Source organism: Microtus pennsylvanicus, chromosome 3 (genome assembly GCF_037038515.1).
Source record: "Microtus pennsylvanicus isolate mMicPen1 chromosome 3, mMicPen1.hap1, whole genome shotgun sequence".
Lineage (NCBI taxonomy): Eukaryota > Metazoa > Chordata > Mammalia > Rodentia > Cricetidae > Microtus > Microtus pennsylvanicus.
In genome coordinates, this window is record NC_134581.1 from 2,049,915 (window position 1) to 2,063,588 (window position 13,674).

Below are 13,674 nucleotides of genomic sequence, written 5' to 3' on the forward strand. Positions count from 1 at the left end.
CATTTGCTGAAAAGACCCTTTGTACTTAGTGTTAGAGCTTTCTTTTTCTCTCTTCTAGTTTTTTTAAATGTATATGGGTGGTTTTCCTGCATATATGTCTGTATATTGTGTGGATACATGTCTCCGTGGAGGACAGAAGAAGGTGTTGGATGCCCTGGAACTAAAGATACAGGCTGTCGTTAGCCACAGTGTGGGGAGTTGAACCTGGGTCCTCAGGGAGAGCAGACAGTGCTCTATCCACTGAGCAGTCTCTCCAGACCCAGTTTTAGGACTGTCTAACATATTCTTCTGTTTTGGTCTTTTCCTTGCCTTATAGTTATTGTGGCTTTTGGTCTTCATATCAAAGGGTGTAACCCCTCCTGCACGTTGTTGTTTTCTCCGGTTTCTCTAGGCCACATTCTCTGCATTTTCATGTGAATCTTAGAGTTAATATGCCTACTTTCACCCCAAAATACTTTTAGGATTGCATGGATTCAACAGTTCCATTTGGAGAAGATGATTGACATTTTAACAATACCAAATCTTTTAATCCAAGAAAATTGTTCCTCTTTCCATAGGGCCCTTAGCCACACAGCAGTGCGTCATAGATGGAACGTGCTATGGTTTTGTGCGTGTGCGCTGTGACTGTGGAGGTCAGAGGACAACTTTGAGGAGTCCCTCCTTCCTCAGCGAGGTCTGGGGCTCCATCTCAGGTGGTCAGGCTTGTGTAGCACCTTGGCCCACCAGCCATTTCTTTGGTTTTATAGTTTTTTCTTCAGTACTGGTAATAAACTCACCAGTCCTTTCCATAGATGAGTACATATTAATTTTCAATTTTAATTGCTTGGCTAAAGATTTTATTTTTGTGTTGACTTGGCAATTCACAGCTGTGCTGGCCCTGCCAGCCAGCGACAGTCATGTGATCTCTGAGGTGGAATGTCTAATGGACACGGTCTAGTCGTATGCAAAGGCCATTTCTCTCCTCTTTCCTTGCTTGCCTGGCCGCACTGGCTAGCACCTCTAGCGGAATGCAGATGCCCTTGCTTGTTCCTGGTTTGAAAGGAAACACAGTGACAGAATGCCATTTATATATGACATTAAGCTATGGAGTTTTGTTGGTGATGGTTTGTGGGGTTGGTATATGTTTGTATATATGTTTGTGGATACATTTGCATGTGCATACATGCACATGTGTCTCTGTATGCATCCACCTCTGTATGTGTGTGTGTCTATGGATACATCCATCTGTATGTGCGCCTATGTGTCTGGGTGCATCCGCCTGTGTTTGTGCATGTGTGTCTGTAGGTGCATTCACCTCTCTCTCTCTCTCTCTCTCTCTCTCTTTCTCTCTCTCTCTCTCTCTCTCTCTCTCTCTCTCTCTCTCTCTCTCTCTCTGTGTGTGTGTGTGTGTGTGTGTGTGAATGCATGCCAGAAGTCCACATCATGAGCTCTTTCTCCTCCGTTCTCCATCATGGTCTTTGAGGCAGGGCCTCTCGCTGGTCTAGCTAGACCAGCTGGTCAGCAAGCCCCAGATCCTGCCCTGCACCTTGAATGTTGTAATCACAGATATGCAGGACCATGGGGTGTTTGTGACCTGAACTTGGATCCTCATATCCACACAGCAATTATTTTCTCCACTAAGCCACCCACCTGGCTCCTTTCTCCCTGAATTACTTCAGTGTGATGAAAGCCACACCCACACCAGGGTCTAGTTAGCTAGTTTCACCGTTGGTGGCCTACCCTAGTTCCCAATAAATGCCATCCCCAAATAGAGATAATGATGGTGCCAACACATGCCAAGCTTAAAAATGGTGACATTCTGTTGCGTGCCTCATCATGGTTTGTTATAAATGACTGTAAGCAAGACTCACAGACAGCTGGACCCTTCTCTTCCCAAGAATGCCGTGTGGACCGCTCCCTTAGACCACCTCCTCAGGTTGCTGTCCCAGCTGGTTCTGCTCCTTGATCCGTGGCACAGGCACTTCTACCCTTGCTCCATTGGTCCCACCCTCTCGCTGCGGGCACCCACCCAGTACACATAGTGCACACCCTTCTTCCCCATCATCCCTGCGTTTGTCTAAGTTCTGTGGAGGCAGGGAAGACTGTGTAGATGTCTGGTTCGCTGCTTCTCTCGATTGCACATTTCCATGTTAATGCTCCACAGTGTCTGCCCTTTCTGCATGAGCACAGCCTGTGCGCCTCCTTATGGCTGTGAGCAGACCTTAGCCTCTCTGAGGTGAACCTCTGTGTGTTGTAAAATTTTGGAGCTTTAAAATATTCATGTTTTAATAAGATGGAATTCAGAAGTGAGGTAGAAATTGCCATTAATTATAACCCCGGCATCTGTGAGTCTATTTTTATAGTGTCCTTTCCTCTTCTCCTAATGACTCTGCAGGTGTTGGTGGCTTTTCTGCACCTGCTGAGCACCAGGTTGCCAGGGAGAGAGCCAACTGGGTTATTTGAGGAGCAGGCAAAGGATGCACATCCATTTCTATTTAAAGAAATTAATTACTGTAGCATATAGCAGGCATTTAAGTGGTTTTTAAAATGGTAAACATAACCTCTCGGCTTTTCCTCATCTCAGGGTCATGAGTTAGCAGCTCTATGCTTTGAACTCGCCTGAGAGCAGCAGTGCCCAGAAGACATTAGAGCGCGTCCTCCTGTGTGATGCAGGATAGAGTGAGCGCGTCCTCCTGTGTAATGCAGGATAGTGTGAGCGCATCCTCCTGTGTGATGCAGGATAGTGTGAGTGCGTCCTCCTGTGTGATGCAGGATAGTGTGAACGCGTCCTCCTCTGTGATGCAGGATAATGTGACATTACAATGCGTCCTCCTGTGTGATGCAGGATAGTGTGAGTGCGTCCTCCTGTGTGATGCAGGACAGTGTGACATTAGAGCGCGTCCTCCTGTGTGATGCAGGATAGTGTGAGCGCGTCCTCCTGTGTGATGCAGGATAGTGTGAACGCGTCCTTCTCTGTGATGCAGGATAATGTGACATTAGAATGCGTCCTCCTGTGTGATGCAGGATAGTGTGATGCTTGTGGGTTTTTTCTTGCTCAGTATGGAATACAAAAATGAATAAATTGACATTTGTGTGTGCAGATGCCCAGAGTGAAGACTTTCAAAGGTGGAGCTTAGGAGGCAGTTCAGTCAATTTGGTGCTTGCCTTGCAGTTAGGATGAGTTCAATTCCTGTAGCCCACATGGAAAACCAGGTGTGTAGGAATTACCCCAGCAGTGGGGAGGTGGAGATTGGCAGATCCTTGGGGCTCCCTTTTAAGCCAGCCCGGCCTGCTTGGTGAGCTGCAGGCCAGTGACCTGTACAGTCTCAAAAAAAAAAAAAGGTGGACAGAGTCTGAGGAAGACACTGAGGTTATCCTTCCCATGTGCACACACATGCACACACAAGCACATATATGCACACATACAAACAAGCTCACACATGTACCCCTCTTACACAGAAACTTAGAGAATGTGATTTTTCATCTCATTTTCTTGAAGCACTTGGGATCAGATCCAGGGTTTTGTGCATGTTGAACAATCACAGTGAGCTGTGTCTCTGGCCCACTTTCTCTTTATGTATAAGCAGACATGCTCTGGTTTTTAGGGGTGCTACTGAAGGGCATAAACACTCATCCTGAGAGTAGTTCTCGTCTACAAATAAATGGCAGGCCAACCACTATCACCAAAGTCTAGAGGCCCAAACTGACCTGAAGTGCCATGGGGGCAGATTTGACAAAATGGCCACACCTGTATGTTATACCATGTAGGAATGGCAGACACATGAGGGAAAGAAGACTCCTGGGTTACAGTGTCATGTGGGAGGAGCCTTTGCTCTCCTGTGATCACTGGCCACTGTCCACTGGGTGTCGCCCATAGAGCTTCAGGAAGATGCAGGGAGAATGAGGGACTGCGATGCCTGACTGTGCAGCCTGTGGAAACGCTTAGCTCAGACACCCACTGCATCCTACACAGCATCAGACACCACTGCATCCTACACAGCTCAGACACCACTGCATCCCTACACAGCTCAGACACCACTGCATCCCACACAGCTCAGACACCACTGCATCCCACACAGCTCAGACACCACTGCATCCCACACAGCAGCAGACACCACTGCATCCCACACAGCTCAGATACTACTGCATCCCACACAGCAGCAGACATGCAGTGTGTGCTTCACATGAAAGGCGGCTGCCCTGCTCCCCTCCCTGCACACTCCTTCTTGGGCTCTGTCCTGTCCTGGAGTGAAGGGAGATGCTGGGGGGAAGGGGATGCAGGAGTCACGGGACGGGCTTCCTTGAGAGTACAAACCCCTTGTAAACCCCGAAGGAGCTCCTATGCATTATCTCACTGAAACAAAGACAAACCATGTGCAGCTTTTCCTGGGGAGATGTAAGCAAACCCAGGGACCAGAGAGAACGTTCTGCTCTAGCAGGACCTGGGTTCAGTTCTCAGCACCACACGGTGGCTCACACCATCCGTAATTTAGTGTCAGGACATCTGATGCCCTCTTCCGACCTTTGGGGGCACTAGGACCTGTATGTGGTACACATACATTTATGCAGACAAAACACTTATACGTATTAAAATAAATCTAATGGAATTAAAAGATAAAATAACTACAAAACATTACCAATGGGTAAAGAAAAAAGTAACCCATTTATTGTTGTTTTTCAAGCTCCTTTCCATGACTTTTTATAAATTAGCATTTGTCTGGTAGTTTTTCTGATGATCAGACGATTTTTATTTTTCTGAGGAAATTTCTTAGGTTGGGTTGAGGCTCCTGCACACCACAAGCTCTGTAGGAGTCAAATTCCCTTCTCAGGATCCTAAGAATTCGACTCTGATTTGCATTTTGTTTCAGAAGCCAAGGGCTGGACACATGCTGCTAGAAAAATACAGCTGCTGCCCTTGATTACCCAGACTTCCTAGTTGTCACAAAATAAAAGACTTCTTTCCTTGTGCTCCTGGCTTGAGGCTCCGTGAACAGAGGCGACCTGCTGGCTGGTGGTCAGCAGAGGTCCTGCTCCTTGCCCTGGAGATGCTGAACTCAGAGCTGATTTCCCGTGGCCCTGCTCTCTTTGCTTTTCCCTGTAAACACTGCTTAATCAAACTGCTGTGTTGAACCGGCTTTTTGTTTAATGGTTTAAAATTTCCACTCGACCCCTTCACACACTACTTCTTCTCTCTTTTCTTTTGTTTAGGATACAGTTTTGTGAGTTTTACTTTTAAGAAAATGCTCTGGCGTCTGGCGTGGTGCTCACCTGTCCAACGCTCAAAACCCTCAAGTCATGAGTTTGAGGCCAACATGGTTGCGTAATAAAACCTTGTCTCTAAAACATCAAAGCACCCAACTTAAAAACAAAGCATATCACTGATGAATAATCCCAGTCGTGGCTCTAAGACCACCTTTCTTTCGTGGACAGGTGCCTTCCACCCAGCTCTCCATTCAAATCTGTGTCTTGTTCCATGTCAGCTCTCCGATAAGCAAGTCAGAATGTCTGTGGTGCTGATGCAGGAGGGAGCCCCTGGCAGATTAGGGCGGAAGTGAGGTAGAGGCGCCAACTCAGCAGCAGCTAGTCAGGTACCCACTCCAGAGCTGTTTCATTCCTGGGCCCCAGATCCTGCAAGTTGTAGGTTGTTTTCTGGGCAAATGGGGAGGCTTGATCAGGTAAGGCAAGGAGCCTGGCAGAGCATTTCCTTCTTATGTAAACTTTCTCCTTTATAAAAGTGATGTATGTCTGCCGTCAAAGTCTAAAGATGGGGAGATGGCAGCTGGCTCCATGTCCCTTCCAAATGCTCTGCACCCAAGGGAAATGAGGCTCAGGGGGACTTTGTTTCCATTTTTGAACTGATTCCCACCAGGACTCCAAGGTGCACAAACAAGGGTGCAGATTTTAGAGAGATGGGATGGGCCAGGAGGTGGGTGCGACTCCAGTTACAAACACCGGAAGGTTCCTTCTCATCCACATGTAACACATTTAATGATGTCATATAGAATTGTGCCCCCTCCTCCCAGGAGCCACTGCTTATTTCTCCTCCATTTTTTGAAATCTTCCAGGAAAGACTCATTCATTTCCTCCCCCCGTCTTTTTCCCGTCAACAGTGAGTGTACCCATCTTCAATGTCCATCTCTTGCTGACATCCTCACCACCTTCTAACTCTCTTCCCTTTAAGACCGAGTGGTGTCACCATACTCTTTCTCTGTAGGTCGTTCAGATAGCTGAGGGTGTTGGATCTCTTCACAAGGCACCAGGCAATGCTGGGTTCATAGAAAGCCTTTTGGGTGGGGCTGTGCGTGCCCCGTGTGGTGTTCATAGAGGCCGTGCTCTCTCCATCTCATGTTATTAGGCACTTCCTTCCTAATGATGCTGGAGGAGAAGGGAACAAGGGGCACACGGTAGTCAGCGTCTCACTGCTGTGTGTGGAGAGGACAGTTAAGATGACAACCAGCCCATCAGTGTGTGACGATTATCATGTGAGAGAAACCACACCAGGCACTGCAATGGTGTGGAGAATTCAGCTCGCACTGACTGTGACTCAGGCCACAGACACTGCTGGTGCTGGGAAACTGAGGAGGACGCTGTGCACCCAGCATACTGCTCAGCAATGCACAAGTCAAACATTCTGTGCAAGACTTTGCAATAAACTTTACTTTTCTACAAGTAAAGTAAGCTCCAAGAGCCGCACATGGTATCAATATATTATATTAACTTATTTTAAAAGAGTACATCAAAATAAGCTAGTAACTGTTGGGTTGACCACATCAGAGAGGGCTAGTACAGCTCCTGGCCTGGTTGGTCGTTTATGTCAGAAACCATTAATTCAAGAGTCCCTGAAAGTTAACCGAAAGGGTCCAGGAACTTTAGGATGGCCACAGGTTGGTGACGGTGTCAACATGAGGTCTTTCTCTTTGCAGCATGCCCTCTTGGCTCTGAAGTTCATCCTTGCCTTTGCCATCCCTGACAAACCACGGCACATCCAGATGAAACTGGCCAGGCTGGAATTCGAATCTTTGGAGGCCCTCAAGCAGCAGGTAAGCCAGGGATTCTTCTGTCGCAGGGGTCAGGTCTCTCTGTGCTTTCCTTCACTGAATTGCCAGTGAAATAAACACGTGGGCTCCACAGAGGATGGGACAGCCCCACCCAGGTCCTACAGTGTCAGCAGGAAATGCAGGCAAGGATGAGTGGAGAGGAGAGCAGAGCAGGTGTCTAAGAACCAGGCCTGAGCGGCTCCCACCGTTTCTAACTGCGCCCTTCATAGAAACACAAGGGAGGGGAAGCCAGTACACAGGATCCTGAATAGTATTTTGCAGACCGAGGGAGACTGAAAAACCTGTGGGCAGAGGCATAAAGAATGCCCTGAAGATTGTTAGAGAGAGAGAGAGAGAGAGAGAGAGAGAGAGAGAGAGAGAGAGAGAGAGAGAGAGAGAGAGAGAGACCTCACCTCATCTCAGGGACCAACCTGGGCTCAGCACCTCTTGGACCACACAGTCTCTGGAGAACTGGAGGTGGACATGTGAAAAGCTGATCCTCTGGTAGATTGAGGACTCTCAGGGCAGTGTGCAGATGGAGACCCCCATGTCAGTTCAACCCAGGAGACAAGAGAGTCTGGTCCCCAGACAGCTGGGCTCCTTGTCCCATGGCAGGTGACAAGACTCAGTTCCTGGGCCTGCTAAAGAGATGGGTCTGGGGTGTCTTCACCTTCAGCTCGGCCTTGTTCACGCTCCTGGTGCCCTTTGTGGAGCAGCCCTGTGGCGATGAGCTCCATGCTGGAAAACTAGGTCGGGTACATACCGGGAGAGGCAGACATATCGTGGCTGCAGACATAGAGGCTCGCATATTTAAAGCCCATAAGGTGAATTTTTTTAAATTAATTTATTTATTTAAGGATTTCTGCCTCCTCCCCACCACCGCCTCCCATTTCCTTCCCCCTCCCCCGATCAAGTCCCCCCCCCTCATCAGCCCGAAGAGCAATCAGGGTTCCCTGACCTGTGGGAAGCCCAAAGACCGCCCACCTCCATCCAGGTCTAGTAAGGTGAGCATCCAAACTGCCTAGGTTCCCCCAAAGCCAGTACGTGCAGTAGTATCAAAAACCCACTGCCATTGTTCTTGAGTTCTCAGTAGTCCTCATTGTCCGCTATGTTCAGCTAGTCCGGTTTTATCCCATGCTTTTGCAGACCCAGGCCAGCTGGCCTTGGTGAGTTCCCAATAGAACATCCCCATTGTCTCAGTGTGTGGGTGCATCCCTCGCGGTCCTGAGTTCCTTGCTCGTGCTCCCTCTCCTTCTGCTCCTGATTTGGACCTTGAGATTTCTGTCTGGTGCTCCAATGTGGGTCTCTGTCTCTGTCTCCTTTCATCGCCTGATGAAGGTTAATATTCAGGAGGATGCCTATATGTTTGTCTTTGGATTCACCTTCTTATTTAGCTTCTCTAGGAACATGAATTATAAGCTCAATGTCCTTTATTTATGGCTAGAAACCAAATATGAGTGAGTACATCCCATGTTCCTCTTTTTGGGTCTGGCTTACCTCACTCAGGATAGTGTTTTCTATTTCCATCCATTTGCATGCAAAATTCAAGAAGTCCTTGTTTTTTACTGCTGAGTAATACTCTAATATGTATATATTCCATACTTTCTTCATCCATTCTTCCATTGAAGGGCATCTAGGTTGTTTCCAGGTTCTGGCTATTACAAACAATGCTGCTATGAACATAGTTGAGCATATACTTTTGTTGTATGATAGGGCCTCTCTTGGGTATATTCCCAAGAGTGGTATTGCTGGGTCCAGGGGTAGGTTGATCCCGAATTTCCTGAGAAACCGCCACACTGCTTTCCAGAGTGGTTGCACAAGTTTGCATTCCCACCAGCAATGGATGAGTGTACCCCTTTCTCCACAACCTCTCCAGCAAAGGCTATCATTGGTGTTTTTTATTTTAGCCATTCTGACAGGTATAAGATGGTATCTTAAAGTTGTGTTGATTTGCATTTCCCTGATCGCTAAGGAAGTTGAGCATGACCTTAAGTGTCTTTTGGCCGTTTGAACTTCTTCTGTTGAGAATTCTCTGTTCAGCTCAGTGCCCCATTTTATAATTGGGTTGATTAGGTTTTTGCGTTCTAGTTTCTTGAGTTCTTTATATATTTTGGAGATCAGACCTTTGTCAGTTGCGGGGTTGGTGAAGATCATCTCCCAGTCAGTGGGTTGCCTTTTTGTCTTAGTGACAGTGTCCATAAAGTAAATATTAAAAGCAATAGGAAGCTGGACATTGTGGCTAGGTGGGTCTGTGAGTGTTAGGTCATCCTGGACTATAGAACAGGTTCTAAAATGGCCAGGGCAACAGAGCAGTGAAATCCTGTCTTAAGAAAAGGTCAGGAGGCATATTGTAAATTTTATATAAAATCATGTTTTCTTTCATAAGAATAAACACTCTTAAATATTGAAAATTTCCCATTTACAGGAAAAATTAGAATATAAAGTCTTTATACGGAAACTTATCTAACAATATGGATAATCTACATGAAAAGTGTTTTTAAACTCTCATGGAATCAGAAAATTTTGTCTGAGGAGGTGGCTCAGTAGGTAGAGCATGGGACCCAGAGTTCATATCTATTGAATCCTCGTGGCAAACACCTGCAATCCCAGCCTCAGGAGGCAGCAACAGGGACCCCCGCCCCCAGAGAGCTGGCCAGCACTGTGAGCCATAAGGCATCTGGGCCTGACTGAGAGACTCGGCCTCTGTGAATAAAGTAGAAGGGGGTTCCTGACATGAACCTCTGCATGCACCCACACACTCGTGCACAAACACACGTGTGTGTACATGCACACAGACATGCACATATACATATGTGCCCCCACACGCATACACACACTTGAAAACAGAAAAAGGAAAAAGCATCCGGTATTGTGGAAATGTGGTGTCAGCCAATGTGCAGACGCAAACGAGGGACAGGTCAGCTTTTCTTCACCTTTCCCACTTAGCCTGGTGCTGGGAAGAGGATGCCCTGCGTGTTCAGAGCACCCTGCCCGCGCCTCAGCACCGCAGTCTGCAAGGGCCGTTCCCAAAGCTCGTGTTTTCTGCCTCCATCAGCCTGGCATTCCACTATCTCTGTCTGCCTTGTATCTAGGTGTGGCTTCAACTCCCTGCTCTGCCCTTTGCCACAAATAGAGAGGCTTCTGGTCACAAGGCCAGTTTCTGGGCCCAGGTTTAAAATGGAGCTATGAGCTGGGTGATGGTGGCTCATGCCTTTAATCCCAACACTCGGGAGGCAGAGGCAGGAGGATCTCTGTGAGTTCCAGGACAGCCTGGTCTACAGAGCTAGTTCCAGGGCTACCCTTCACTTCCCCTGTGAAGTGATTACAAGTTAGTGGTCAGGGCTGGAGAGATGGCTCAGCAGTTTAGAGCATTGACTGCTCTTTTAGAGGACCCAGGTTCAATTCCCAGCACCTACATGGCAGCTCACAACTGTCTGTGTGTTCAATACCAGGGGATCAGGCACCCTCACACAGACATATATACAGAAAAAACACCCATAAAATAAAAGAAAATTTAAAAAGAGAAATTGTTAGTTTACAATAAAAGTTCTGCTACGCCCAGATGGCTATTATATTATTCTAGTTTACATCAACCCAATTCCCATTTTAAGAGCAAAATGTGGTTAAAATGTTTAAGCCATCTATTCCTAAAGAAGGCTGTACATTTTAGGCATAGAACTTTAAAAACACACGTGTGCGTCGGCCAAGGGCCTGATTTCCTGAATCTAAGGCGGCCTCTCAGGACCTACATGTTAAAGCCCCTCCTGTTGTCCCACCTCCTCCCCAGTTCCCATCCCAGAGCTAAGCACAGCCGAGGGCCTAGATGAGCAAGCTTAAGCAGCTTCTGCCACCATGCCTGTCAGGTGATCCGCTCACACTGGGCCTGGGATTGACCTTTTAACCAGCATGCCAGCGACCCTGACTTGGAGACCTGGATACCATGGTTAGAGAGCTCAGTGCCCTCGGAGAAGCAGAGCTCCATCCCTCGCAATGGGTGATTGTCATTCCTAAACACACAGGCAAACTAGGCCTCCTTAGGGTGAGAGCAAGCAGGGGGCTCATTTGCGTTGGCGTTTGAAGCCTCAGCTGAGACCTTCAGGAAGAGCTGGATGGAGACTGCTGCCACAGGATGCACTTATGTCCTCACAGACTGGTTTATTCAGTATCCAGTGATCTTAAGACCAAATTAAAAATAGAAAGGAGAATTAGCTAAGAACCATTTGGTAACTGGAGTTCAGTACATACCTGGGAGCAATCAGTAGCCACTCTGGGCAGCCACGCCTTGCTGAGTTCAGAGCAAACACAAGCCAGGGACCAGGGACAGAAGCCTAGAGCCTCCCAGAAAGAGGGAAGCCTCTGAAATCAACTCAGAGAACAAGACAACAACCAAAATCAGCACAGGACATGGCTCAGAAGGGCTGGAGGTCGGTCCTCACCAGACACTGCCTGTCTAGCTGGGATAGACTGGGGAAGAGAGCTTGCTAGGCATGAGCGGTGCCCTGGGTCCTTCCCCATTACAGGAAGAATGAACATTGTCTTGGTTTCCTGGGGTTAAATGCATTTTTACCATTTCTCCATCATCTCCTGAGAGCTTCAGAATGTACCCTTTCCCCACTTCTCTGTCCCCACACAATGGGAAACAGACAACATCTTTAACGGTGCATGGAAGAGTTCACAGCAGAGAATGAGGATGTGTAAGTGTTTGACTCTTACACACACAATGGTGTGATGATCTGCCAACACCCGGATCAGAATGACATGTTTGGAACGGTGTGTGGGTCACACACCTGGATCAGAATGACATGTTTGGAGCAGTGTGTGGGGATCACACACCTGGATCAGAATGACATGTTTGGAGCAATGTGTGGGTCACACACCTGGATCAGAATGACATGTTTGGAACGGTGTGTGGGGATCACACCTGGATCAGAATGACATGTTTGGAACAGTGTGTGGGGATCACACACCTGGATCAGAATGACATGTTTGGAGCAGTGTGTGGGGATCACACACCTGGATCAGAATGACATGTTTGGAGCAGTGTGTGGGGATCACACCTGGATCAGAATGACATGTTTGGAGCGGTGTGTGGGGATCACACACCTGGATCAGAATGACATGTTTGGAGCAGTGTGTGGGGATCACACACCTGGATCAGAATGACATGTTTGGAGCAGTGTGTGGGGATCACACACCTGGATCAGAATGACATGTTTGGAGCAGTGTGTGGGGATCACACACCTGGATCAGAATGACATGTTTGGAACAGTGTGTGGGTCACACACCTGGATCAGAATGACATGTTTGGAACAGTGTGTGGGGATCACACACCTGGATCAGAATGACATGTTTGGAGCAGTGTGTGGGGATCACACACCTGGATCAGAATGACATGTTTGGAACAGTGTGTGGGGATCACACCTGGATCAGAATGACATGTTTGGAGCAGTGTGTGGGGATCACACCTGGATCAGAATGACATGTTTGGAACAGTGTGTGGGGATCACACCTGGATCAGAATGACATGTTTGGAACAGTGTGTGGGGATCACACCTGGATCAGAATGACATGTTTGGAGCAGTGTGTGGGGATCACACCTGGATCAGAATGACATGTTTGGAACAGTGTGTGGGGATCACACACCTGGATCAGAATGACATGTTTGGAACAGTGTGTGGGGATCACACACCTGGATCAGAATGACATGTTTGGAGCAGTGTGTGGGGATCACACCTGGATCAGAATGACATGTTTGGAGCAGTGTGTGGGTCACACACCTGGATCAGAATGACATGTTTGGAACAGTGTGTGGGTCACACACCTGGATCAGAATGACATGTTTGGAGCAGTGTGTGGGGATCACACCTGGATCAGAATGACATGTTTGGAGCAGTGTGTGGGGATTACACACCCGGATCAGAATGACATGTTTGGAGCAGTGTGTGGGGATTACACACCCGGATCAGAATGACATGTTTGGAACAGTGTGTGGGTCACACACCTGGATCAGAATGACATGTTTGGAGCAGTGTGTGGGGATTACACACCCGGATCAGAATGACATGTTTGGAACAGTGTGTGGGTCACACACCTGGATCAGAATGACATGTTTGGAGCAGTGTGTGGGGATCACACCTGGATCAGAATGACATGTTTGGAGCAGTGTGTGGGGATCACACACCTGGATCAGAATGACATGTTTGGAGCAGTGTGTGGGGATCACACCTGGATCAGAATGACATGTTTGGAGCAGTGTGTGGGGATCACACACCTGGATCAGAATGACATGTTTGGAACGGTGTGTGGGTCACACACCTGGATCAGAATGACATGTTTGGAACAGTGTGTGGGGATCACACCTGGATCAGAATGACATGTTTGGAACGGTGTGTGGGTCACACACCTGGATCAGAATGACATGTTTGGAGCAGTGTGTGGGGATCACACACCTGGATCAGAATGACATGTTTGGAGCGGTGTGTGGGGATCACACACCTGGATCAGAATGACATGTTTGGAACGGTGTGTGGGTCACACACCTGGATCAGAATGACATGTTTGGAACAGTGTGTGGGGATCACACACCTGGATCAGAATGACATGTTTGGAGCAGTGTGTGGGGATCACACACCTGGATCAGAATGACATGTTTGGAGCA

The 13,674-nt window shown here is 47.9% G+C and overlaps 1 protein-coding gene across 1 annotated transcript in view; it reads left to right on the forward strand.

Moving 5' to 3' along the window:
* Positions 1-13,674, forward strand: part of Ano10 (anoctamin 10) — a 119,664-nt gene that overhangs the window by 81,357 nt on the left and 24,633 nt on the right. The window contains exon 12 of the mRNA XM_075964076.1: positions 6,903-7,019. Coding sequence (XP_075820191.1) covers positions 6,903-7,019 — 117 coding nt within the window. The remainder of the gene's footprint in view (positions 1-6,902; positions 7,020-13,674) is intronic.